Source organism: Jatropha curcas, chromosome 2, assembly GCF_041381405.1.
Source record: "Jatropha curcas cultivar XTBG-Jc1 chromosome 2, XTBG_Jcur_1.0, whole genome shotgun sequence".
In the NCBI taxonomy this organism is placed as follows: Eukaryota; Viridiplantae; Streptophyta; class Magnoliopsida; order Malpighiales; family Euphorbiaceae; genus Jatropha; species Jatropha curcas.
The window spans coordinates 33,055,655-33,081,473 of NC_143152.1; the positions used below are offsets into that span (position 1 = coordinate 33,055,655).

Sequence of the window (25,819 nt, forward strand, 5' to 3'; positions counted from 1 at the left end):
ATTTTCCTACTCGTGTAATTAAGCTTAGTCTATACAATTCTACATGTGCATAAAATTATAGGAAAAATTATTATTTCGTCTTTTAGTTTATACAATTCCCTCCCTTATCGCTTCATACTGGTCCACGTCAGCTAGGGAGGGGTGTTTTAGTCTTTTAGTCTTCAATTAACGGAAAAAAACTAACTTTTCGGACGGAAGAACCTTTCAATTAGACGGAGTTAAACCTGAGGGACTAGTTAGATATTTGTGCAAAACTTGGGATTAGTTAGATAATTATGTAAAACCTGAGGGACTAGATAATAATTTTTTCTTATGGTCCACGTCAGCTAGGGAGGAGTGTTTTAGTCTTTTAGTCTATAATTAACGGAAAAAAACCAACTTTTCGAACGGAAGGACCTTTTAATTAGACGGAGTTAAACCTGAGGGATTAGTTAGATATTTGCGTAAAATTTGAGATTAGTTGGATAATTATATAAAAATGGAGGGACTACATAATAATTTTCCCTTAAATAAATAATATGTGATAGTTATTATTTAATTATTCTATATCAATCATTTTACTTTAAATGTTTTTCTTTTTCCAGAAGAGGATAGATAAGTACAGGTGACGTGTCAGGGAATTGGTATCCACTACTTTTAGTCTATGAATCCACCACCTAGGAACATAGCCTAAGTTTCAGCCATTAAATTTCAGCGACGTGGCAGAATTGATGAATTGCACTTTTTAGTCAGCCTTTTGGCTCACGTCTAGATGACGACACATCGTTTTTCCCAAAAAAAAAAAAAAGGTTACCAAAAAATTTAAAGCCAATGGTACCTTTTTAAGTTTATCCAGGTCCAAGCCATTTTTGAAAATGGCGTAAGCAGCTCAACCTTGGCCAAGTATGCAAAATAAGCACATGAGCTTTTGGTGGAATGAAGATGCTCCTTCACCAATAGTCAATAGACGAGGTTAATTATTACATTCTTAACTTGTAATTAAAAATAATCTCTTAGGGCGTTGATCTAGATTCTAAGACACTAAATAGACGATTTCTTTCATCTGTTTTTTTTATGTTGGTTATCGTTTTAGAGCGAGTAAATATTCACATTTTAATTTGAGACAATAGACGGAATTTATTTCCTATATTGAAAATAGGGTTCATGCCCAAATCTCATATCCTAATTTGGTTTTTGTGATATGGCTTTTGCAAAATCATAATATTAGAACCTAAAAAGTCATGCCAAAGGATTGGTTTGAATGAAAAAAATATAAATTCTTTTAAATAAAAAGTCGAGTATTTAATTTTTATAAATAAAGAAAATTTCCATTAAAAGCGTTTGCTCGACAAAACCTAGCTAGGAAGATAAGGCAAAAAAAATTAAAGGATCATCCCACATTACTAGTATAACATATATGCATAGAGTATTATAATCCCAAGCTGGATCATCATTTTAGCCCATGAAAATGTTTATACATTAATATTGGGCCTAATAGTAATATCCAGAAAAGCCCAATCAACCCAACTCTAACAAGGCCCATCTGGTCCTCTCTTCTATAATCTTTTATTCTATCTTCTTCCCGATTCTCATTTTGGCTTATTTTCTTTATGCTCTCTGAAATGGCTAAACTTCTAGACTCACTTCCTCTTCCGGTTCAACTCACCTCTCCAACTCGTCCTTCCGTTCTCCCGAGTTGGCTCAGCTGCTCAGTTCCCTTCTCCACCGATTACACTCGCTGCTTCTCCACGTCTCATAAAAACCAACCGGTAATTCCTCCATTATCTAGTAAATGTACCTGATTAAACAATTTCTATGGCTTCTCACTAAAAAATTTTTGATCCTACATAATCAGACTAAAGCTTTTGCAGTTGCAAGTAGAAGAACAACAATGGGTTTGATATTTTCCAGTTATATAATTACAGAAATTGGTTTAGGTTTCCAAGATCCCGCATTGGCTCAATCCTCAGTTGGGTTTAGAGAATATATAGACACATTTGATGGGTATTCTTTCAAATACCCACAAAATTGGATTCAGGTTAGAGGTGCAGGAGCAGATATATTTTTTAGGGATCCATTTGTTCTAGATGAAAATCTATCAGTGGAGATGTCATCTCCTTCATCTTCGAAGTATAAAAGTGTTGAGGACTTGGGTCCTCCTCAAGAAGCTGGAAAGAAAGTGCTTAAACAGTATTTGACAGAGTTCATGTCTACTAGACTTGGTGTAAGGCGGGAATCAAACATACTCTCCACTTCTTCTAAAGTAGCTGATGATGGCAAGCTCTATTATCAAGTTGAGGTAAGCTTTTTATTGTAATTGCCTATAATATAAAAGTATCATGAAATGAATGGATTCAAATCATAGAAATGGTATTCCTTTTTTGTCAGGTGAATATAAAGTCTTATGCAAATAATAATGAGATGGCCGTTATGCCACAAGATAGAGTTGTTCGTTTGGAATGGAATAGAAGGTACCTATCAGTTCTTGGAGTTGAAAATAATAGGCTTTATGAACTGAGATTACAAACACCAGAGAATGTGTTTGTGGAAGAGGAAAATGACCTTCGTCAAGTTATGGATTCATTCAGAGTCAACAAAGTAGCTGGTTGATTTGTTGAGGTCTAATAGATTCATTTCACATTTTGTAATTTAGGATTCTGTATTTTTATGATTTCCCATTCCTTTTTTTTTTTTTTTTTTTTGGCTTTGCAATTCTATCAAACATTTGATCGTTTTGACTATATCCATTATGTTTTATTTTGCAATTCCAATTATCTTTCAAAAAAATGTAAACAAAGTCCAGAATGGAAATCTGAAAATATGCATTGATGAAACTTTTGCAGCACTCAACCAACATCTATGTTCTGAGAAAAAAAACAAGACAATTTGGAAATTTATATTGATACAAAAATTGGACTATGATCTAACCTCATAGCGTCCAGCTCTGGTCTGAGCTCGAAAACCTTTATAAAAACGATTAGGTACAACCTTCAGATCCAGTTTATCTATTTGCAGGCCAGAGAGAGCAACACCCTGAATCCTAAAACCAACTTGAAATATTGGGAATACATGAAGACGCTCTAATCCTGCCTCAAGCGCTAAAGTTCCAAACAATGATGGGGTCCTATCTTTTGGTATTCGATCAATCGACCAAGAGCACATCTGCAAGGACATGTTAGCAAAAACTATAATCAAACTCTTGCAGGAAAAAAAAAAAAAATATATATATATATATATATATAGGGATCATCCTTGATATCAGGATTTTAATTAGCTGCTAACTATGAAGATATGCTTGATGAGTACCTTGTTAGATAGGATATTCACTACTCCGTGATTTGAAGTCAGATCAGCAGATACTACGCAAGGAGGCAGTTGAAATTGCACAGTTATTGAGTCGATCATCTTTCCAGGGTCATTTTTTATTCCAACCATAAGATTGATGCGGCCTGTCCCAGCGTCAGATGTAACTTGTGGCTTCACATATATTGGTATGCTTTTCAATTTTTTAACCCTGTATTATAAGCCAAATGATCTAGATAAATATATAGCACATGCTGGACTAGAAAGCAGAGGCACTGAAAGTACTCTTAAGCTTTCTACAATCGCAATAACACAATTATCACAACAGAAATTACAACCTTTAGCAGCAACCTAAACTAGTGCAAAATCAACAAACCTGTAATTCATGAGCTTAAACAGTCCATCAGGAGGCACAAATGACAGAATCTGATGTGACTCCCAAGGTCGAAACCGAATGCAGGGATGGAATCTCACATCATCCAGTATAGATGGGTTTGTAAATGAAAGAGTCAGATCAGGAACACCTGTGATATGGGAGTTCACTTGAACTTCACCACATATTTCACATTTCACCAAGATCCCATCCCTGAACAATGCATGCAGAACATAAGGTTGCTTAGCCTTTCAAAGACAAAAACATGCAGCATAAAAATATAAAATGTAGAGCTCCAAATACTATAGACAATTTTCTGCTCAATGAAAATCACTATATAAATCCACATTTGGAACTCCTGTGTCAACTGCAATCGCCAATGCCACACGTTAACATAATTAACGAGTACTAAGGAATAAAAAGGATGCTGGCTCTAGGTTTGAGGAACATATATTTCATTCATTTTTCAGGTTTAGCAGTATCAATCACAAATAAGATACATTGTCATTTTTCTATCTGCTAACTCCCTACCGCAATGGAAACTGTATGTGGTAGAATCTTTCATGTGACATGCGATTTAGAGTTCATCCATGATATCAAATCTCTGGTATCTGCTAGCATTCCCTACTTTTTCCTATCCCACTAGACTTCCAGCATTCTGTTTGAAGATTGGCAGGTGTTTGATTAGGTTTGATCATTCATGCTTTTAGGATTCATTTCTGGATATCTTTAATGAAACATTATTCCATAATTCCATTTGAATTCTCAGTCTTGGCTTGTGTGTCCTAGCCCCATTCTAGCTGTCCTTCATCTCTATCAAAACTCAGAGGGGTCAGGTCAACCATCCACTAGACAAATTGTTCTTTGAATAGTTTCCATGATTTGAAAGTGAGAATGTAGAAGTGCAATCACAAAGAGTTTCCAAGGTTACTATCGCAAATAATGCCCCCCCCCCCCCCCCCCCCCCCCATCAGGAGTATCAGAAAACATTCTTTGTATTGGTAACTATCTCTAATGTCACATCGCACCAATTCGAAGATTTCAAATAATCAAATTGAAGTATAATGATGCTGATGGAGAAATAAAAATAACCAATTGAAGTATGAAGTGACTTTGAGAATATAGATTTAGACCTGTTTATAATTGCATCCATTTCTTCAATAAGATCAACATAAACTTCATTGTTTGCATATTTTGTGTCGGTTGTTCTCCATGGAACACAAGATGCTGTCGCACCTGGAAGAGTGTCACTCACATTTGAGCTGTTACCAGTCACAACACTCAGCATTTTGCTAACGATATTTGGTGGAGCTATCATCTCTCTCAGGATGTTAGGTTCTGTGGTCAGAGGGAAGCCATTGTCTATCATCTCATCCAAGAGCTGTAAATTTCAATTAAAAATGCCAGTTGAAGTTGGGAAAGACAGAAATCTGAGCTTAACCTTCATATAATCTCTATATCAGATGTATGAACAAAAACTAAAGATGCAATTTTATCCACAGCCTCAAATATGGTATTACCATCTTATGAAGAATTATGATTCTCCGGTAACTCTCAGCATGAACCTAGAATAAGCAAAGAAAATACTTAAGTAGGAAAGTACCTCGTACACAATTACAAAGTTATCCTTTATCAAATCTTCATTCAACCCTTCAAGGTAACCTGAGAGGACATCGGCCACTCTGCATAGGAACTAAAAATCAAGTCAAGTCAATAATTTCAGGCTTTTCAACGTACAAATATATAACACACTGAAAATGACAAGAACATAAACGCAAGAATAAACTACCTCAATGGCCATCAAAGGTGGCATTTCAACTTGGGTACAAGCTAAAAAAGTGATTCCCTCTCGAATAATTTGGAACAGATAATGCGTAGGTGAAGCAATAACCGGTTGTTGCTATTGATAGAAAAATCAAACCGAATGTAAAATCCAACAGATTAAAAAAAAAAAAAAAAAAAAAAAAAACAAGAGCAACTTGAGTTGCTTATAGAAAACTAAAATATCAAGCAAAAGTTTAAACAGAAGTGAAATTATAATGAGACCCAGAAGCTGACAAAGTGAAGATAAAAACATAATCCAAAAGGTATAGTTACCTTAAAGGAATCACCTTGAGAAATCACTTGATTCCAAAACCAATCACAAATCGATCTATCCACGCGATGCCCAGTTAGCTGCTTCTCGAGCATTACCTCCCTGTCAGAATTTCGCAAATACCCAGTTATTTCAGTTTAACCAGATCAGACGGAAATATAGTCTTTGCCTCAGAAGAGTTTTTAATTTTTCTTTCATTTCAAATTGATAGGGAAGAAGAGGAAACTTACCCAGAATCTGAGAGGAGAAATATACACTGCAGCATCTCGCTTTAACTCTCTCGAGCTCTGCGTGTGGGATGGAGAAGAGAAGCAGACTGTACAAGATGAAAGCTCTTTGTTGTTGAAACTTGAAAATGAAAATGGTTATATTTTTAGGAAATTAAAAAAGCTACGTTAAAGAACAGCGAAACGACAGCGTAACAGTAAGTTAGGCTAATTCTCTTAAAAAAAAAAAAAAACAAACTTCTGAGAGGATTTGGTTGCCGAAATTCAATATTGTTACCAAAATTAATTTTCTACAAAAAGTAAATTTTTAGAAAAATAATTTCAAAAATATTTATTATTATATAAAATAAAAAATATTATAATATAATCAATTAAAATGAAATTTATAATATTATTCAAAAACTATTTAACAAATATAGCTTAGATAAACATATATAATCTTCTAAATTTACAGTTTTGACATTATTTTATTTTTTAAATATATATATTTTTTTATATAAATAGCTGATCCATTTAAGCCTAGATGGTACAAATGAATTTCAATATAAATTTTATCTTAAATTTTAATTTTTCATAGTATTTCATAAGAATTTAATGTTGATAGCATATAATACAATTAAACTAAAATTTATTATTTATAATTATAAATGAATATTTTATACTTCAAATTCTGCTGTGTCAGTTAAAGAATTATTCACCATTAATATATCCAATGAAAAATAAAGAGAAAAATAAATAAATAAATAAGGTTTCATTTTAAAAAAATTATTCTAATACAGTTTCCCATTCTGGAATCTTGATTCTTGCATATACCAAGAACTGCTCCCAGAACCCTACATTCTTGTAAGGAGCTTTCAGAAAAAGGAAACACTTAAAGATGTTGTGCAGAGAGAGATACTAACATTGAAGTTGAGGTATATGATAATGAAAAGGGAAAATTATTCTTCTGCTATTAACTTTTTCTCATAAACAATTACAAGCAATTAAATGTCTCCAAGATCATACAAAAGCATCTATTGTGTATCCAATTCCTACAGAAGTTTAAAGAATCAACCGGCTCGACGCTGTAAATTTGTACAGTGCTGCCTCCAATCTATCAATGTTACCTACAAAAACTGCACATCTTGCACCCTTATGCCCTTCTTCTCTAATGGTTTCACACAACACTGAATGCTGACTGAAGAGTGGATGAGACTTGAGATGCAATAGTCTGGGATGCAAACTGTTGAATCTGCTTCTTGGCATCTACATGGAAAGTTTTCTACATTGTTAATACCAACTTTAAAGAAAAAAAAAAAAAAAAAAAAAAAAAAAGGAACATGGAATGGAATTAGAAGAATCTCAAGCTGCAGAATCAACAACAATAATAACTCCACATTACCATGCCAAGAAGTCAGGAACAAGCACAGACTATTATCGCAATGATTGATTTGAAGGACATTGCTTATCCAATCGTTTCATGGCATTTCACAATAGTTTCTCACCCTTTCAAATTGGTTTTACCTTCTGTCTAGTCTAATTATTTGGGCAACATGCAATTGTCTGGCAGAACTTTGCAAATAATAAAATTTACTGATATCATAGAAACTTAGAAGAAAAAGCCGCCTGAGCATAAGTGTGATCCTTGTAAGAACAATTAAACTGGTCAATGTGAGATAACATGGAAGGTGAGGCAGCATCAAATGGCCTAAGGAGTATTTTTCGCTTTGCTTAGTGCCTAAGCTTAATATTCAACCACATAACCAACAAAGTCCTGACTAAAAAGTCAATGGCACATATCCTACTTCATCCATACCCAAGCAATCCTAAAGGCCATACCCAAACAAATAATCAAAATTAACTGCTTTCTCACCTTTGCGGCATTTAGTAAAGCCAATGATGTTTGCAACACTGAGAGTCAAACAAACTCCAATAATGAGGCAGTAATCCGCTTGAAACCTTATGAGGGAGAAAATTCCAAGTATAAACCATGCAACAGCCTGTAAGGTTAATAGACAACAACATCAAATATAGAAACTAATGGACATAAAAGCTCACTTACCAAAATTCCAGACACTAAAGAGTATACAAAACCACAATTAAGTAGGAGTAAGGACTACCAATGTACGATTACATCCATAACTTCACATTCACCATATGTTTCCATTTACATTTCTCTATTTCCTCAAGATTATTTTACATCCAACTTTTCTAAAAGTATTATATGCCAGCAGTATGATTAAGTCATTAACATGCTATGATGAAATTCCACTCCCTTACCGTTAGGTAAAGAGTCCACCAGAATAACCATGAATCTTTCTTGTTCAGTCGAGACAATGACTAGTGCAAAAACACAACCAAAACAAGTGAGAGATAATACAAGTCCAAGAGCAAAATCCAAAAGAATACAAACTTCAAACCAATCCTTGTCAGATGAAGGGAGGACAAATTTGTGGTGTTAAACTAACCTCTTGATCAAGGGATTCAAATTTCCAAACGCTCTCACCCAGATCATTTATTTCATTCCACCACCTAAGACCAACTAAGATACGACCACTCACATTCTTGACTACCCAAAAATCAAGAGCAGAAAGGAGAACAGTCACCACAAAAATGATAACAAAATTATCAATAAACAGGGCAGAGAGTATGTAAAATGCCAAAGATGAAGCCTGCCAAAACAAGAACCCCAGAATCAATCCTAAATTATGCTTGCAAAGGTAAATTTATGAAGACAATAGGGTATGCATTACCTTGAATAGAACATGAAAGAAGCATGTCCTTGGATTGGCATAATTCTCTCCAGGATACTGTCAGAAATTATTAAATTGTGAGTATTAGCTGACCAAAATATGGCTCCTCAAAAAATCAAGCACGAATGATTAGATTTAATTTGATCACCACCAGGCCAATAAAGACAAAAACTTTAACATATTATCCATGCTTTGGAAATCTCCAACCAATTCTTGATAATGGGAACTTTCTTCTCTCTTTCCTTATTTTTTTTCTCGAATTTCCAGTGAATCAAACAGAAAAGATTTCAAATTCTTCGAACAAGAAACAGTTCCAATAAAAATGACGTTATGCACTCTTATATAGATTTAACGTTGTTGAACAAAATCTAATATGTCCAAATAAATATACCAAATGGCATAGCAATTGAAATTCAATACACAGATGAATTCGCCGAGTCCTCTCACCTGGTTGAGATCCATTTTAGCCTTGTAAGAAGATTTTAATAATCTATCAAAGCTTTAAGGCTCTTTTTCTGTGATATATGTGGATGAGCTAACTAATTCCTTCTGTTTTTCTCCTTATTCCCGCAATTCTGTTGCTATTGGCGGACAGAAAGAAGCAGAGACGTTTTCTCCTTTATATTCTTCGTATATCCTATGTTGTGACTTTTCATATTTATGAAAAAGCCCCTTTGTTTTATGAAATAACAATTGTTTGCACTAGTTTGGAGAGTTCTTTAGTTTTAGCTATAAATGGGCCATTGGTTCAATGAGAAATGGGCCTCGGCCATTTTGAAATTGGGTTAAGCTTGTCTAAGATTGGGCCATCTTCATTGCAACTCTACAATGTAGTTTGGGAGCTTCCACAAATTGCAGTGGCTCTCATTCTCACGTAGCCCACACGAAGAAGAGGTCATAATGTAGTTGATGAATGAGAGGCTGTGGATGTAACCAAAGTGAGGTGGGGAGTGGGGTCATTGTCTTATCCATAATTGTTGGAAATTGAGAGGGAGCCAAGAAAAAGGAGAGATGGGCAGAGCCATAATCTTTCAAATTTCTGTTTTAACAAACCGCAAAAGCAAAGAGGATAGCAAAAAAGCATCCTCATGGCTAGGTTGGTGGCAGTCCAGCAACAGACTCAGCCTTCTTTCTCTCTCCTTCCTTCTTCTTTTTCTGACTTCAACGGCACCAGACTTCACAGTCAAATCCAGGTTTGTCTTTCTATTTTGCTTAAATTACCATTCTTTACTGGGAACCTGAGTTGGTGACTATAAAAGAAATCATCTTGTCTCAACTGTGGTTGTTGGGTTCGTCTCTCTCTGTTATCCACTACTAGAAATGCCATCCTCTGTTGTTGGAAATTTTAGTTTGTTAATAACAAACAATTAATCTTTTCTCAATGAGGGTTAATGGGTCTGCCTCCTTTGTCATCCGCCTACAGGAAGTGTTAGTTAAATTGATTAATTCCCTTTGCAGTGTAAAAGAAAGGTATGGCAGACAAAAGGAGCATTGCAGGTTACGGCATCAACTTCCAAGAATATTCTTATAATGGGAGGCACACGTTTCATTGGTGTGTTTTTGTCTAGACTTCTTGTCAAAGAGGGTCATCAGGTATTAGTATCCATCTCTTCTTTAGTTTTGAGTTCTTCATGTTCTGCATTTTGTTTTCATTTTTCTTTCTTCACCTATGAGGAACTTTATTATATAATTGGTCAATTGTGATATGTGCATTGCAGGTTACTTTGTTTACAAGAGGAAAGGCACCAATTACCCAACAATTGCCAGGTGAATCGGACCAAGAATATGCTGATTTTTCTTCCAAGGTATTCAAAGTGGCATGAAAGTCATTGCCCTGGATATTTATGGCAGTTTTTTAACGAGGAAAACAAATTCTACTAATACTAGTGGATTAATTTTGCAATTGAACATGATTTACTAGATCTTGCATTTGAAAGGAGACAGGAAGGACTTTGAATTTGTGAAATCCAGTCTCTCAGCTAAAGGCTTTGATGTTGTATATGATATCAATGGTGCATCTTCATATTCCTGTGCTCTTTCTTTACTTTACTTCATTTAAATTCAGTACAATTGTTTGTTGTTTGTTCCTAATACTGGTTTCCTCCTTGTGACATATAATCAGGACGCGAGGCAGTTGAAGTTGAGCCTATATTGGATGCTTTACCCAAGCTTGAACAGTAAGCTCTGAACAGTTTATTGATGACGTTTCATACATTTCTCATAGCTAGGTGCAATCATTTTACAATGAGCTCTTGTTAATCCTTTGATCTTATGTCAGAGCTCCTAAGCTTCGGTATCAGTTTGATTCTTATTGCAGTCCTTTCCAATTCCTCATAGTTAGAAAATATTCCATGCTTCTCATAAAATTTGTGATAGCCAATTAGATAGCTGATCCTGACTGGAAAATTGGAAGATTGGTTCAGAGATTATAATGTTGCATCTACACAGCATTTTGCTTGCTATGCAGAAAATGAAAAATGAAATTCTTATGCATTTATAATTTTATAAACTATGTTTTTGCCCTTTTCTATTCAAAAAATAATGCATATGAAATTGGAGAAACTATAATAACGTACTACTAAGTTCAGAAATGTGGAGATGCAAGCGATTTCCATTCAAGATTGTATAAATGGTTAAGCAGATACTACCTTTTGAAGATCTTATAGGCTAGAAGCATAAAACATTGACTTGGAATGTGGATAGAAGTAATTGGAAAGTTTCAAACTAAAATTATGGGTGAAACAAAGACAGTGTTTTAGACTGAACTGCTCAGACAAAATAGTGCTTTGTGGGACTAATCTATTGATATTCCAAAATAGGAAGAAAAATCCTAAGATGTAAGTTCTCTTCACATTTTACATTGAGACATAGTAAAGCATAAACGCTCTTGACTTTAATTACCGCCAAAAATCTAAAGATCTCCAAATTTTCAGGTTCATATACTGCTCTTCAGCTGGAGTTTACCTCAAATCTGATCTTTTACCACACGCTGAGGTAGGTTTCATATCATTTGTAACTGGAAATGGATTTTCATGCGATATGACAATGAATAAAGAAGATGAGGTTGTGGATATCTTAAAATCAGCAACCCTTTTTTTTTTTTTTTGGCCTTTTTGCTTTCGTAGGAGCAATCTTACCAAATGAAACCTAAACAGAGACATTGTCTATAGAATTGAATTGTATCCTCGATTTTGTTAAACAGCGCTACGAGTGCCATTATCAGTTAACATTATAATATCTCCTTGTTTAATAACAAGCTTCAAATAGATGAGAATATTCAATGGCTTATCAGATGTTTTAGTTGTGTAGACAATTTAAATTTTGTGTGACATGAATACCTTCTTTTTTAAAAAAAATTAAAAAAAAAAAAAAAAGAAAGAAAATCTGCTGTTTTGTCTCCTGTAACTAGTTGTTGTCTGGTTATAGACGGATGCTGTTGATCCGAAGAGCAGGCACAAGGGAAAGCTCGAGACCGAGAGTCTACTAGAATCAAAGGGTGTCAACTGGACTTCCATTAGGCCAGTATACATATATGGGCCCTTAAACTACAACCCTGTTGAAGAGTGGTTCTTTCACCGGTTGAAAGCAGGTCGTCCAATTCCAATTCCCAACTCAGGAGTGCAAATAACTCAACTTGGTCATGTAAAGGTGAGCCAATTTTCAATCCCATCAGTCATTTGCACTGAAAGCAACTATAGGAGGAGTTACATTCAAATGTCTGCATAATTAGAATCGAGATCCTTCTAGGAGTTACCAAATGTAAATTGGGAACTCGTTTGCTTCAACCAATTTTTAGTACTAACTTTTAGGATTAGGCATAACTTGGTTTGACAAGAATAATGTCTGATTTTCCATTTAACGAAGCAATTCCGTTTGGTTTTAATTTTAGTGGAGAAGCTCTTAGTTGAAGTTTTCCCTTATCTCCTTTTTATCTTTTTCCATTTTTCTTCCCAGTTAATTTACATGACATCTTCCAATTTGCTTCAGACACTAATAATTAGCTGAAAAGCATATGCTGTGTTCTACTATAATTTGTGATGTCTGATATGTAGTTCAATCATTTCTTGTTTATAATACTATAATGAGCTTCTGAAGCAATATGGTTTCACCGTTTCAGGATTTGGCAAAAGCTTTTATCCAGGTTCTTGGTAATGAAAAAGCAAGCAAGCAAGTATTCAACATATCAGGCGAAAAGTATGTCACTTTTGATGGATTAGCAAGGGCATGTGCAAAGGTAATTGTTGATAAAATGTCACTGAATACATGTCAAAAATGAACCAATGAATTTTTTTTTTTTTTTCTAATCTACTCTCCTTTTTCCTCTCAGGCTGGTGGTTTTCCAGAGCCTGAGCTCGTTCATTACAACCCCAAGGAATTTGACTTTGGGAAAAAGAAAGCATTTCCATTCCGTGATCAGGTGAATGCTAACAGAAATATTCTCTATCAAAATTCTGATAATGACCACAGATTTGCTTTTAATATTTTGCCAGACTAATCAAATATTTTCTTTACTAATGGAATCATCCTTCTTTTGGAATGAGATACAGCATTTCTTTGCATCCATTGAAAAGGCAAAACATGTGCTTGGATGGAAGCCTGAATTTGACCTGGTAGAAGGCCTTGCAGATTCTTACAACCTAGACTTTGGTAGAGGAACATTCAGAAAAGAGGCTGATTTCTCCACTGATGACTTGATCCTTGGCAAGAGTCTTGTTCTACAGGCTTAGATTTTTTCACTCTTTTTTTTTTTTTTTCTTTACCTCTTTTCATATCTTTTTTTTTTCTATTTTTCCCATTTCTACTGAAGTGTAGTAAATTTTTATCAAATTCAGAAGAATATTCTCTTCCGTGGAAATGTTTGAAATCCTGATGTTATCTACAGAATTTTATCCATAAAAACAATATGCATCAACTGATCAACTGAAAGTTGGATTTGCCATGAGCAGTGTGAATAGACCATATTGTTCTATGGGAATATTCAATGTGTGAATATTCCAACTATATATATATATATATATATATATATATATATACTATCATAAATTGCAACTAGGGAAAAGACTTGCCTTGCATAAACGGCATGAAATATAAATTTTGACCAATTCCTTTGACCACTAAGGTGTGATTAAGAATCCTACAATCAATCAAAGACCATTCTCTGTCCCCCAAAATCCTGAGCATGTGTGCATGACAGTAGCAGGTGCAATTTAAAATAATCTTTCAACGGTGAACTTATGGTTACAGATCAAACAGGTAGATTATTATGAATAATTTAATTCTTTTTTCTTTTCAACCGTCACTTTTTCTTATTTCATACACGCGTTTTCACACTTGTATCCGGATGATATATACTCCAGTGGTAAACATGATATATAATCAAGTGGTAAGTACACGTAAGATCTGACAATACGCATAAGTTTGAATCCTTTTTCTCAATAATTTAAAAAAATTCTCTTCAAATAAAAAGCGAAAAACAGAAAAAAAAAAAAAATTTCTTATAAACGAACACACAAAAAAAAGAAAGGAAACTAATTTATTTTCCTAATTATTTTAGTTCTTTTCTAATCCAAACATAAATGAATTCAATTTATTGATTCATATAACATTAAATTCACAAGTATTTCTATTATATACCATTAATATATCATATCTTATGATTTTATGTATTTGCATCCTCTGCATATTTTCCTCATAAACATAGAGGAAAAAGGGGTAAAAAAACAACTTGTTTTTAAACGGAATTTATATAAATATATAGATTTTCAATTAATTCAGTAGTGGGAACTCATTTATCCTGTAGTAATTTTCCTTAAATTGAAATTAATTCAATAATATTTAATGCTTTAATTAAAAAAAAAAAAAAAAGAGAGTTTACGTGTGGGGCCTTTATTGAATAAAATAGTAGTGATTATAACGACTCTTCCTTGTTTGAATGACTAATCCGAGTGTTAATCCCGGCAATAAAGTGATTAATTAGTGGTTTGGAAGCCCAAATTAATGAAACACTAATGACGTTAGGCCTTGTAATAATCCCAACAAATCTCCATAATCTTTGGATCAACTTGCGTATCATATTTATTAATTCTCCATTCCACGCAAAAAAAAAAAAAAAAAAACACATTTTTCAATATTAATAAAATTTTTAAAAGCTTGTGTTCGATATTTTTTTTAAAAAATATTAAAGTAGAAATCTGTTTAAATATTTTTTTTTTCCTAAAATATAAGTGATTTTTGGACTATTAAGTCAGTCTTATATTCTAGTCCTTAGAATAATATATCCTCACAACTAAACCTTACTCAAATTGGACTATTCTTAGTGTAGAAGATATGTGAATGGTAATCTTAATCAAACCGAAAAATTACATGAAGTCCAAAACATTATCCAAACTCAATGTCGGTCCATTGCTAATTCTCAACTACCATACCTCATAACCGCTACTAAATTAATGGGGGTCCCATTTTCGACCAACTAACTAAACTATAAAAGTGGAAAAAAAGAGCAGTCTACCGTTGCTTCTTTGAGCCTAAACCTCCTGCCACGTGACGGATCACCGTCCCAGTAATTAGATACTGACACTTGCCAAAACAGTAGCCCTTGCGAACGACACGCATTAGATATTTGTGGGCCCGACTCATAGGGTCCCTAAATTTGGAGCAAAAGGGTCCTCCACGTATGACACCCATAACGTACGTGGCAATTTCCTTTCTGGTGGACCCTACGTCATTTTTAGTTAGTTAATCTCGTACGTGTACTCTTCTTACTAAAGTCTGACAGGCTCCTAGGAAATGCCATGTGGCTATATTTGCCTGCATGGCTTCAATCCGTGTGACTTTCGTGTTTAGTTTCTAGAAGTTGCAGTGCTACTATACTGCTGTAGGGCCCTTTTTGGCGGTAGTAAATACAAATTTTATATTTTTATCCCCACTGTTTACTTTTCCATTTTTTAATATAATAGGTTGTCCTATTCGAACATTAACCTCAAAAATGTAGATAATAACAATAATACCCTTAAACCTAACCGTAAATGAATGAGAGTCAAGGGGTATTTGATTTGTGGGACCAAAAGGATCTTGTAGTATATTCCATGGATAATATATCATCGGCGATTTCTTGCACCGTCCAATTCCAGGATTGTCTCTTAACCGTCTATTATGGATTTGATCCATGCAGAGATTTCTTTCCAAGCCCAGATGAAATATTAAATTTTTAATAATTTTCTTTTATTTTTTCGTATCTTTTGGACCCACCACGATTAAATTATTCCACTCCATGAACGCTATAAATAACCCCAACCCATCAACCCAACTGATCACCAAAATCTCAACCAATCTTTCATATTTTCTCTTGAGCTCTAGTTTTCTTTCAAAACAAACAGACTTCAGATTTTCAATTCTTCTCTCTTTTCTTTATATTCAAAACTTCAAATTCTTCTTTCCAAACTCGGTTTCTGAAATGGCTCCTGATCCGACCACTGCCGCCAGTACTAATAGTCGGCTAGTAAAGCAAGCAAGCATATCTAGCTGTGCATATGTGACGTTCTTGGCTGGAAATGGAGATTATATCAAAGGTGTCGTGGGCTTAGCCAAGGGACTAAGAAAGGTGAAAAGCAAATACCCATTAGTGGTGGCTATCTTGCCTGATGTTCCAGAAGATCATCGGAAAATTCTGGTCTCTCAAGGCTGCATAGTCAAAGAGATTGAGCCTGTCTATCCACCTGAGAACCAGACTCAGTTTGCTATGGCCTATTACGTTATCAACTACTCCAAGCTTCGTATATGGGAGGTATGTGTCTGTTAAAATGTTTTTTTTCCTCTATATTTTGTGTTTGTTATCCTTTGATTTAATTCTTATTTTTACTTTCGCTGTGTTGTTGCAGTTTGTGGAGTACAGTAAGATGATATATTTGGATGGTGATATCCAAGTGTTTGAGAATATAGACCATCTTTTTGACTTGCAAGATGGGTACTTTTACGCTGTGATGGATTGTTACTGTGAAAAAACCTGGAGCCACTCTGTACAACACAAAATTGGTTATTGCCAACAATGCCCTGACAGAGTCAAGTGGCCAGCTGAATTGGGTCCTGCACCTCCTCTGTATTTTAATGCTGGAATGTTTGTTTATGAGCCCAGTTTATCCACTTACGATGATCTGTTGAAAACTCTCAAAGTCACCCCTCCAACTCCATTTGCTGAACAGGTAATAATTAAATATCAAAACTTTCCATCGATGTTTTGTTCCTTTTAAACTTATTTTATACTAAAACTTGTATTTTTGTTTAGGATTTCTTGAACATGTTCTTCAAGGACATTTACAAACCCATTCCTCCAATCTATAATCTTGTTTTGGCTTTAATTTGGCGCCATCCAGAGAATATTGAAGTTAACAAGGCCAAGGTTGTTCACTATTGTGCTGCTGTAAGTATCTTTAAAGAAAAAAAAAATTAATGTATTAATTTAATTTCTGAAGATAATTTTAGTGTATGGTTCTAACAATGATGACTGTTTGTATATATAGGGGTCTAAGCCATGGAGGTATACTGGAAAGGAAGAGAATATGGACAGAGAAGACATAAAGATGTTGGTGCAGAAATGGTGGGATATATACAATGATGAGTCTTTGGATTACAGGAATACTGTGGCGGCTGCTGGAGGAGATGAAGGTGGCATGCAGCCATTCTTGGCGGCGCTATCGGAAGCTGGGGTGGTTCATTATGTTAACGCCCCATCCGCTGCTTAGATGTGGTTGTGGATTATACTATCAAGTTCCTTATTATTAGTACATATATAAGGAAATACAATCAAGGGTTTTCTTTTAATTTTTGTTGACGCAGAACATTTTATTTTCTGCTTTGACCCCATGTATTAAATTGGGGTATTTCTTTATTATTATTATTATTATTATTGTGTGAGGACATTTTATCCCTCCCCCTTTTTTTTTTTTTGGAATTAATATGTTAATTAAACAGTGTGTTTTCATCTTAATTTCCCGTCTGTTTTCCCTTTTTAATTATTTTTCATCAAGTTTATATCAAAAAGTAAAATTAAAATAGTAAATGCTAATTTTCTTGTATTTGGTAATTTTAAAGAACTTAATGTGTCAAAATAGTTTCAGTCTTGTAAGATGTAGCTGTTTATAATAAAAATGTCAAAAAATTGTTATAAAGAAGGTCGGTCTACAAGATAGCTTCTTTTTTAAAAAGAAAAAAAAAAAAGAAAAAGAAAAAACACTAGGCGAGTTTGTTTTGGTTTTTCCGAAACGACCTCAAGTTCCACTGGTCGTTTCTCTTGCGACCACGATTAAGCTTCATTGTTTGCCTCACAGCCCGCAATAACTTTTCACCCATCGTTATCGTTTAGTTGTAGACGACATCATCAGTTTGCCGCTCTTAGGTAAAGCCTCGACTTTTTCCATAAAGCTCGTTACAGCATTCCACACAGAGTGCACTGTTATAGAAATCACTATTTACTTCTCTTCCTTACAAACGAATTTTAATCACACAAATCACGGAAACAAAGGAAAACACAAAGCCTACCACTAGACTTTCAGAAAGTACTGAAGACACATACAAAACCATATAGAAAATTATCCAACCCAAAACTTGACTTTTGGGATTGGGCCTGACAAAGAATCCTTAGACCGAGTTAGACCAATTCAACCTTATCAGTGATTAACTAAACATAGTTTTGTCAAAATCCTTCCTTAATCCAGAATAACCAATACAAATTATAAAGCTACACAATTTCACACTACAAATGAAAAACAAAAAAGCCAGATGCCGAAGCAAGACAATAGATCTTCTATATGAGATGTCATACGTACAAAACTCTGCTTGGAAATGGGATTAGGATTTTTCCCTGCGTAGCTGTGTTTAGGTTTACCCCTAAAAGTTTCCATAGTAGACCATTTAACAATGAATGCTCATCAAAACAGGAATTTCCAAAAATTTCACATTGGAGGTCTATGGAGGCACATGTACGAACGGTGAATCATCAATTATTTAAAATCTACAGGAATAATTTTGCCAATTTCTATTACAGTATTGATATCTAAGAAATACATTATCTCAACAATTACATGATAAGAGATCCAGAAGACACCAAAATAAACAAATTTGCAGCAGAGTGCAGCTCACATTGTTGAAAACTGACCCATATCCTATGCCTGCACCAATAAGAACAAGAAAATAAAATAAGGTTTAAACAAGAAACTCCCAGGAACCAAATTATTCCAATTAAACAAGATCCTACCTTGTTAGCAATGTTATTGGAGAGCCAGTCAAGTCCTTCATAAAGCCCTTCACCTGAAGTGGCACATGTGCTCTGGATATACCTGTAATAAACAACAATAAAATCAGTGTGCCCGGACAGATAGAGATTGGTCCAAGAGAACAACCAGTTAAAAGTTTTTTTTTTTTAAAAAAAAAAAAAGAGTTTCTTGTCAAAATATACCAATGGCGTTGGCGAAGAGAGTGGAGGCCAAGCTTATCAGTAATCTCAGCAGCATTCATAGCATTTGGAAGATCTTGCTTGTTAGCAAATACAAGCAGCACAGCATCTCTCAACTCATCCTACACATAGAATAGGAAAGCATTTCATGCTCATTACTTGGCACAGCAAACCTATTAATAAATTTGCTTGCAAAACTAGCATTGGACATAGGAAAACATTCAATGCAGAACATCAAGCAAAACCATTCCAATGAAACTAAAAAGACAATGATGAATTTCATTTATTCTACAAAATCTAGTGCGTACCTCATTCAACATGCGATGCAGCTCATCTCGAGCCTCAACAATACGGTCACGGTCATTGCTATCAACCACAAATATCAGCCCTTGAGTGTTTTGGAAGTAATGTCTCCATAATGGTCGAATCTGTACATAAAAAATAATAAGAATGTCCATTACCTGGTGCTTCAAACAGTTGCATGCATGTAAACAGCCAATATAGAATATCCAAGAAATTTCCTATCCGGCAGCAAAAGGTGACCACACTATTCTTAGGCATCAGCACACAGTACAGACACAAGAAAAACAGAAAATACAGAGATAATAGTGTATATGTGAATATAGCAGCGTGAATAAGCTAATTTCTAAGCTCAGAAGTACACACTACAAGACAAAAGTGGATTAACATAAGAAAAAACACATATACAGTTCAGCTTAGTATCATCCACAAGCACTTATATCTCCACCAATTAAAACCATGCAATATCATAAGAGACTGAATTGTCTGCAATAAACTGGATAGCCTTTCCTCATTAAGGCCAAGGAAAAAACTTGAAAGACGTTACAGCAAAAGTCAATCTAGCTTATGAATTTGTTGTGTGCTGATAAAAATATTTAATCAGCACAAGACCGTCCATAAGCACATACAAAACTAATAAGTGGAACTACAGATAATGAATTGTCTGCCATAGACTAGATAGCCTTTCCTCATTAAGGCCGAGGAAAAACTTGAAAGACATGATAGCACAAGTCAATATAGCTTATGAAATTGTTGTGTGCTGATGAAAATATTTAAACAGCACAAGACCGTCCATAAGCACATATACTACCAACAAGTGGAACTATAGATAATGCAGTTTTGTTTATAAAGCATAGAATTTCTGCCACGCAACTCACAGCTTTTCCTCAATCAGAGAAAGGAAGCCTAAAATATTAAGTGGCTAAAGCAGATATAGCTTATGATTTTGTTATGTGCTAATGGAGCATATCTAACTAGCACAAGACCGTCCATAAGCACAACTTAGCATGTTACATTATATAGTGGAGCTAAAAATTGCTGTGTCAAGTTTGATTCATGATCAAACAAGGCCATCAGATACTCCGCAGGAAATAGTTACGATATAACCAAGCCATGCACACATACCTTGTCCTGACCACCAACGTCCCAGACAGTGAAGCTTATGTTCTTGTACTCCACAGTCTCAACATTAAATCCTGGGGAAGGCAGAAATGAATAATTCAATCAACTAAAACAACAAAATCACAATAGATCTGCTGCTACTTTGCTGTAACATGGCTGTTAAAAAGGTGGAGGAAACATACCAATTGTGGGGATGGTCGTGACAATTTCTCCAAGCTTGAGCTTGTACAAGATTGTTGTCTTACCAGCTGCGTCAAGACCCACCATAAGGATTCGCATCTCCTTCTTGGCAAACAGCCGACTGAAGAGCTTGGTGAAAGAAAGCCCCATCTTATTATCTCAGCTGAATTCAAAACGCTATGTCAGAAATCTTAAGTACGTAACCAACCGAAACTAGAAAATGAAATAAAAGAAAATAGAGAACCAAAATTAGAAAATAAAATACAAGAAGATAGAAATATATGTATATCTTTCAAACTCAGTTTTGCATGCACAAACAGTCAGAACTCAAAAGATGCGAGTGAGATCTGTGGAACGCACACCTAGGATACATGCTCAATACTAAAGCCAGAGATGGTTCCTAATATTTCTCACAAATTAAATTTTGGTAATAGAAAGCAATCGAAAAGGAGTGTAAATGGCACGAATCCATTGTATTTCCTTCTACTGCATTAGAAGGCAATATCAATCTGTCCTTAACATTCCATTCCTTATTCTCATTTCATTTCTTTTCAATAAGACCAACATTTAGCTGATTCAGATAATTCCTTTTAACCAATGACGATATCCATATATCTACATATGCATAATACATCAGATCTATGGCCGAAATGATAAAATCAATATAAATCAAGAGCTAAAGCTATGAAAATGAACCGATAAAAGCATTAAAATAGAAAGTGAGGAATCAGATCCAGATCTAAACTAGGATCAACCATAACACACCAACAAATCCAGCAAAAAAGCATTAAGTGAAATAACGTTATAAACTTGCAGAGAAATAGAGAGAACGAAAGAGAGGGTAAAAACTTACAGAGACGTCGAGGAGCAAGATCGAGAGAGAAGAGAGCGAAAAGGAGATAGAGAACGAGGACGGTAAATGAATGGAAGGCCATATAGTCGATATTTAAATGAGTAAATGAGATAACGGCCGTTTCGACGACGTTAATGATTCAAACGATTTTCTCCTCGTTAATCGTTAGTTAGGGCAAGTGAGAGCGGATTTGGTGCGGCTGGGCATGACAATTTATTATAGACCATACAACTGGAAGAATCATCATCCCTATACTCTTTTAATTATTTATTTCCACTTATGTTTTTAATCAATTTTTTGTTCTAATTTTTTTCCCACTAATCAGGATAAAGCAATGTGCGTTTTTACACTTTTAATTTTTGTTTTTTTCTCCTATTGTTGGTGCCAATTTCCTGGAGAATATGTGAAGAAGAATAAGCATATTATTATTTTTATAAATAAAGAATATAGGCATTGGTTCTGTCTCTGCATTTCTTTGTCTAGATTCCAAATTAATGAAGTTTTGTTACCACCTATAAGATGGGTTATGCTGCTACTGATCTCGAAACGAAATTAATTTCATATCAGAGGAGAAAGGTATAGATTTACTCTAAAAAAATAAAAATATTTAGAGATCGGTGAGTTCGATTACTCATCGATGGAGTATTATCATCCTTCCTGCTCTAATTCAAGATGTTATAGCTTTTGATTTTATTCCAAAAAGAGAAAATAGCTTCATTTCATTGCTCTTAAAATAAGACAATTGAAGAAAAGGTAATCAAAAAGTCACTCTCTTCTAAAACTACAACCCCCCACACACTTCAAAGGGTAATCATCTAATTACATAATTAAGAACTAAAACTCAAATTAAGGAGATTAAAACAGATGATTTGATAACTTGCTTCACTTTTTCTCTCCTTTAGCTTCAAGACCATAAGTGCCATTAGATTTTGCAGGCAGCTGCAACTCAAGGTCATTGATTTGCTTTCTTGCTTCTATTTCTTCAATAACTTTCAATTTCATTTCCTTGTCTTTCCCCCACAGAACTGCGTAGAGACCGGCCACAATCAACGCAGAACCTACAACACTGAACACAAAACATATAATCATTAACAATGGAATGTTTCAGTTTCAATTGAACATGGTCATGTTCATATAAATTTTAGCATATACATACGTTCCGACATATAATTTCTCACGAAGCAATGCCCAACTTAGAACAGCAACAATAACCAGCAACAAGGGGCTGAACACTGAGACATAAAGTGCTCCTTTCTTTTGGATACTCCATGAAGTGAGGGAAAATGCTAGAGCAGAACACACAATTGCCTGCATTTATTTTAAATAAATAAAGTTCTAAACTTTTATCGAACTTATTAAACAAACTAAAATACACCAGCAATAGGTAAGTCTTTTCCATAAAGAGAAAACATACTGCATAAAGAGCTGCAACAAGGCGACCCGGATCGCGCAATGACCAATCTGCTGCTTCATGATTGGCACCAAAGCCAATCAGAACACACTGAATGCTGCCCATGAAACACAGTAGAAATGTGCTTGTGTAAGGAGCGGGAAATTTTTCACTTACTTTGGCCTGCAATAGTTTGTTCAAAATCAAAATTCTATACAAATAGTTCAATCAAGCATTTGATTTATTTTCTTTTGATTAAAATTACCTGAATTGTAAACCATATTGCCCAACAAACAGCACTAGCCAATATAAATAAAGGGCCTAAAATGAAGTTTGATTTTGAACCATCATTAGAATTTTGACTACCGATATCATCTGCATATTTCCAATGAATGCTGGACTCTCCTACATTGATTCTACTTCCATGGTAAAATGACAACAACATGGCTCCTCCTACGCATATTGCTGTACCCAACAACTTAGCTTGCCCTGATAATTTCTTTATTCCAACAGATTCTTGTCTGTTAATCAAAAATAAAACACAAAATTAGAGCAACTTGAAATATAAAATGTTTAAACAAAGAAACAGAAAAACGAAAGGAATCTAATTCTCAACCTGAGAAGAACTGCAAGAATAAAAGTGACAGCAGGGAGTATATTAGTTAGTGCACATCCAATTGTTGGGGTAGAATTTTGAAGCCCAATAAAGTAAAAGACCTGGTTTCCAGTTGCCCTGAACGGTTTAACATAATATATATGATTAGTCGTTTGTGCAGGAAATTTAAATTTTTTTACTGTAACAAGACAAAGAAAATCAAGAATCAGAACTTATTGTTTATTGCAAAATTGAAACAGAGAGCGTATGTGATGTGTTTACCCAGTAAGTGAACATATGAAAATCTGGAACAGCAGCTCCTTTGTAATCTTGGGTCTTGTTTTCCTGCACCACAGCAACCAAATAACAAATTATCAAAAAAATTTGCCAAGGTTTTCTATTTTGTGTATGTGTGGTGGTAATTACATAGAATTTTCAGATTTTTTTTTTCTATCAGAAAACAGGGTAAAGGTCCCATCAGAAAAGTATGATTAATTTCAGGAGAATATACAGAGTCATTTAAAAAATAAATGAAAAAAAAAATTTAAAGAAAAAGCTTTGACGTGAAATGAAAAAAAAAAAAAAAGAAAAGAAAAAAAGAGAAAAGAAGAAGAAGAAGAAGCTTTTTGAATTTTGACCGCCTGGACTAGCTAGAGTGTATAGCTCAGCAGGCACCAATTTCAGAGCACTAGAGCAGCTGACATGCAGAAAACAATTGACAACCGGCAGCCATGCATGGCTTTGGGGAACGGTTTCACAAATGCTAACAGTCTCATTTCCATTTCCAAACATAACTTTTTTCAGCAAGCAACCAGCACACAGCTTTGAGTCTTTAATTGCAAAGGTCTGAAAGAAGTGCATTAAACTAATTTTGTCACTTTTCCTTTTGGGTCATAGGTATTACTTAATTCAGAATTACAGGATCTATATAATTTTTTCCCTCTGTAACACCAAATAAATTAAAGATAAACAGCTTTCTTCTTGACAAATCGCATTGCAGTTACTAAGGAAGAAGGAAACAAAAAAAGTAGATATCCTGCTTTATTTGGATAGATTGTGCACTTGTTATCTTGAAGTTATAATGAAAAAGAAAGGAACAGAGGTTAAAATTTTGTATCGCTAGTTATTTCAGAAATGGATTCAAGAAATCAGAATTTTTTTTTTTTTTTGTTCCTGTAGCATCCTAGAACCACCTCCATAAAAAGGTTCTTCGCAAAAGAAAAAAAAGAATACCAAGTTCTTGAACAGTATGAATATACTAAGTGGTTGCTTGCACCCTAGCTACTTATCTTCAAATTAATTCCAAATTTTCATAAAGCAAGCCACAAATAGCACATGCAAAACCACTTCCATCTAAACAGAAAGAATCAAAATTTTGACGTCATCTATTACTTTTTTTGAAGTGGGATTTTCAGGGACACAGTTTCTTTCAAGAGAATGGTAAAATTTCAAGAACTCACCATTCGAAGAAATAAGCAAAAGGGACCATGGCAATGGTGGCAAAAATTTGCCTATAAGCGACAAGAACAAGTGGTTTCATGCCGGAGTCCATTGCAAGCTTTGAAATAATATTCATCCCTGCAAAGCCAAATTGTACAAGAACCATAGCCAAGAATGGTAAAAGATCACCAACCACATCCATTGTTCTCTCTTTCTTTTATTTAAGAAACTAAAGTGCTAGTATGGCACTAAGAGAGAAAGATATGAGTCGGTCTCTTGGAGAGAAATCAAGAAATGGCAATCACATATATATAGAAGAAGGGAAGCAAAAAAGTTCTTCTTTTCTTTTTTATTTTTGTATTTTTTTTATAACAGAAAGGGAAGTAAGAAAAACGGTTCAAGAATTCTCTTGTAACACATATACGTTTGCATGGACCGAGTGGTTGCCATTTTAGCAGTATATATATAAAGTTACTTTGAGGTTTGTCTCGTCCTGTCTGTAACTTGCCAGCTCTTAACAACGTTTCACTAGCCTCCAGTAACCACATTGCATTTTGACATGTCACAAATTCAAGATTTGGGACCCATTTTTCAGAGGTGGATCCGAGATCCGGGCCCATGTTTCTGAAGTTAGTGCTGTAGTTTTCAAGCAATAATGCAATATCCGATGGCGTTTGCGGTCTTTTACAGATTATGAAATCTACGCAAAATTATTTCATATGTGGACGTCTTTAAGTTCTTTAAGTAATGAAATGCTTTGGATTAGTTTCCATGTAAAGAAGC

At 34.6% G+C, this 25,819-nt stretch overlaps 7 protein-coding genes across 9 annotated transcripts; 3 read left to right on the forward strand and 4 right to left on the reverse strand.

The window, feature by feature from the left end:
* Window positions 1-1,361: 1,361 nt before the first annotated feature.
* On the reverse strand, window positions 1,362-6,138 carry ZIP4 (Clathrin adaptor complexes medium subunit family protein). 2 transcript variants are annotated; one of them, XM_012233469.4, is made up of 9 exons: window positions 5,981-6,138; window positions 5,753-5,852; window positions 5,445-5,555; window positions 5,259-5,348; window positions 4,789-5,036; window positions 3,659-3,868; window positions 3,286-3,493; window positions 2,908-3,141; window positions 1,362-1,777 (listed from the first exon to the last, which is right to left on the reverse strand). In XM_012233469.4, the coding sequence occupies exons 1-9, from the start codon at window positions 6,013-6,015 to the stop codon at window positions 1,733-1,735; spliced, it is 1,281 nt and encodes a 426-aa protein (XP_012088859.1). In that variant the 5' UTR covers window positions 6,016-6,138; the 3' UTR covers window positions 1,362-1,732. The 2 variants fall into 2 exon arrangements, with proteins under 2 accessions (XP_012088859.1, XP_089574499.1); XM_089718373.1 differs by lacking the exon at window positions 1,362-1,777 and having other exon boundaries at window positions 2,782-3,141.
* PPD1 (Photosystem II reaction center PsbP family protein) lies at window positions 1,590-2,665 on the forward strand. Of its 2 annotated transcripts, none has more exons than XM_012233468.4 (3): window positions 1,590-1,748; window positions 1,835-2,278; window positions 2,368-2,665. In XM_012233468.4, the coding sequence occupies exons 1-3, from the start codon at window positions 1,590-1,592 to the stop codon at window positions 2,587-2,589; spliced, it is 825 nt and encodes a 274-aa protein (XP_012088858.1). In that variant the 3' UTR covers window positions 2,590-2,665. The 2 variants fall into 2 exon arrangements, with proteins under 2 accessions (XP_012088858.1, XP_089574500.1); XM_089718374.1 differs by having other exon boundaries at window positions 1,608-1,748; window positions 1,851-2,278.
* Window positions 6,139-6,902: 764 nt separating the features above from the next.
* On the reverse strand, window positions 6,903-9,316 carry LOC105647402 (golgi apparatus membrane protein-like protein ECHIDNA protein). The gene is made up of 6 exons (XM_012233467.4): window positions 9,157-9,316; window positions 8,710-8,766; window positions 8,425-8,628; window positions 8,237-8,296; window positions 7,830-7,956; window positions 6,903-7,222 (listed from the first exon to the last, which is right to left on the reverse strand). Exons 1-6 carry the CDS (start codon window positions 9,169-9,171, stop codon window positions 7,134-7,136), a joined length of 552 nt encoding a protein of 183 aa, XP_012088857.1. The 5' UTR covers window positions 9,172-9,316; the 3' UTR covers window positions 6,903-7,133.
* A 402-nt stretch (window positions 9,317-9,718) lies between these two features.
* On the forward strand, window positions 9,719-13,648 carry CRB (chloroplast RNA binding protein). The gene is made up of 10 exons (XM_089717789.1): window positions 9,719-9,902; window positions 10,168-10,302; window positions 10,428-10,514; window positions 10,631-10,721; window positions 10,832-10,886; window positions 11,643-11,703; window positions 12,136-12,357; window positions 12,827-12,943; window positions 13,037-13,126; window positions 13,257-13,648. The coding sequence occupies exons 1-10, from the start codon at window positions 9,798-9,800 to the stop codon at window positions 13,434-13,436; spliced, it is 1,143 nt and encodes a 380-aa protein (XP_089573915.1). The 5' UTR covers window positions 9,719-9,797; the 3' UTR covers window positions 13,437-13,648.
* Window positions 13,649-16,162: 2,514 nt separating this feature from the next.
* LOC105647400 (galactinol synthase 2) lies at window positions 16,163-17,447 on the forward strand. The gene is given in 4 exon segments (NM_001308699.1): window positions 16,163-16,492; window positions 16,587-16,907; window positions 16,991-17,125; window positions 17,226-17,447. Coding segments are annotated over 4 exon segments (1,008 nt in total).
* A 1,235-nt stretch (window positions 17,448-18,682) lies between these two features.
* Window positions 18,683-21,765, reverse strand: LOC105647399 (ADP-ribosylation factor). The gene is made up of 7 exons (XM_012233464.4): window positions 21,612-21,765; window positions 20,761-20,921; window positions 20,582-20,652; window positions 19,465-19,584; window positions 19,160-19,278; window positions 18,959-19,040; window positions 18,683-18,872 (listed from the first exon to the last, which is right to left on the reverse strand). The coding sequence occupies exons 2-7, from the start codon at window positions 20,906-20,908 to the stop codon at window positions 18,867-18,869; spliced, it is 546 nt and encodes a 181-aa protein (XP_012088854.1). The 5' UTR covers window positions 20,909-20,921; window positions 21,612-21,765; the 3' UTR covers window positions 18,683-18,866.
* A 509-nt stretch (window positions 21,766-22,274) lies between these two features.
* UMAMIT25 (nodulin MtN21 /EamA-like transporter family protein) lies at window positions 22,275-25,329 on the reverse strand. Its single transcript, XM_012233463.4, has 7 exons — window positions 25,057-25,329; window positions 23,879-23,941; window positions 23,618-23,734; window positions 23,267-23,522; window positions 23,026-23,184; window positions 22,768-22,919; window positions 22,275-22,677 (listed from the first exon to the last, which is right to left on the reverse strand). The coding sequence occupies exons 1-7, from the start codon at window positions 25,236-25,238 to the stop codon at window positions 22,494-22,496; spliced, it is 1,113 nt and encodes a 370-aa protein (XP_012088853.1). The 5' UTR covers window positions 25,239-25,329; the 3' UTR covers window positions 22,275-22,493.
* Window positions 25,330-25,819: the final 490 nt, after the last annotated feature.

What these genes read in the sequence shown, in the direction of transcription:
- PPD1 (XM_012233468.4), top strand. Translation starts at nt 1,590, where the DNA reads ATGCTCTCTGAAATGGCTAAACTTCTAGACTCACTTCCTCTTCCGGTT. An exon ending in CGTCTCATAAAAACCAACCG is followed by an intron (nt 1,749 to 1,834) that starts GTAATTCCTCCA and finishes CTACATAATCAG; the next exon opens with ACTAAAGCTTTTGCAGTTGC. An exon ending in AGCTCTATTATCAAGTTGAG is followed by an intron (nt 2,279 to 2,367) that starts GTAAGCTTTTTA and finishes CTTTTTTGTCAG; the next exon opens with GTGAATATAAAGTCTTATGC.
- ZIP4 (XM_012233469.4), bottom strand. Translation starts at nt 6,015, where the DNA reads ATGCTGCAGTGTATATTTCTCCTCTCAGATTCTGG. An exon ending in ATGGATGCAATTATAAACAG is followed by an intron (nt 3,869 to 4,788) that starts GTCTAAATCTAT and finishes TGCATTGTTCAG; the next exon opens with GGATGGGATCTTGGTGAAAT. An exon ending in TTTAAGCTCATGAATTACAG is followed by an intron (nt 3,494 to 3,658) that starts GTTTGTTGATTT and finishes CTTATAATACAG; the next exon opens with GGTTAAAAAATTGAAAAGCA.
- LOC105647402 (XM_012233467.4), bottom strand. An exon ending in TCTTTCATGTTCTATTCAAG is followed by an intron (nt 8,629 to 8,709) that starts GTAATGCATACC and finishes TTGTTTTGGCAG; the next exon opens with GCTTCATCTTTGGCATTTTA. An exon ending in TTGAATCCCTTGATCAAGAG is followed by an intron (nt 8,297 to 8,424) that starts GTTAGTTTAACA and finishes TTTTTGCACTAG; the next exon opens with TCATTGTCTCGACTGAACAA.
- CRB (XM_089717789.1), top strand. Translation starts at nt 9,798, where the DNA reads ATGGCTAGGTTGGTGGCAGTCCAGCAACAGACTCAGCCTTCTTTCTCT. An exon ending in ATGCTGATTTTTCTTCCAAG is followed by an intron (nt 10,515 to 10,630) that starts GTATTCAAAGTG and finishes ATGATTTACTAG; the next exon opens with ATCTTGCATTTGAAAGGAGA. An exon ending in TAGCAAGGGCATGTGCAAAG is followed by an intron (nt 12,944 to 13,036) that starts GTAATTGTTGAT and finishes TTTTCCTCTCAG; the next exon opens with GCTGGTGGTTTTCCAGAGCC.
- LOC105647399 (XM_012233464.4), bottom strand. Translation starts at nt 20,908, where the DNA reads ATGGGGCTTTCTTTCACCAAGCTCTTCAGTCGGCTGTTTGCCAAGAAG. An exon ending in ACGTTGGTGGTCAGGACAAG is followed by an intron (nt 19,585 to 20,581) that starts GTATGTGTGCAT and finishes TTTTATGTACAG; the next exon opens with ATTCGACCATTATGGAGACA. An exon ending in TCTCTTCGCCAACGCCATTG is followed by an intron (nt 19,041 to 19,159) that starts GTATATTTTGAC and finishes TGTTTATTACAG; the next exon opens with GTATATCCAGAGCACATGTG.
- UMAMIT25 (XM_012233463.4), bottom strand. Translation starts at nt 25,238, where the DNA reads ATGGATGTGGTTGGTGATCTTTTACCATTCTTGGCTATGGTTCTTGTA. An exon ending in TTTGCTTATTTCTTCGAATG is followed by an intron (nt 23,942 to 25,056) that starts GTGAGTTCTTGA and finishes GCTGTGGTGCAG; the next exon opens with GAAAACAAGACCCAAGATTA. An exon ending in ATTCTTGCAGTTCTTCTCAG is followed by an intron (nt 23,523 to 23,617) that starts GTTGAGAATTAG and finishes TTTGATTAACAG; the next exon opens with ACAAGAATCTGTTGGAATAA.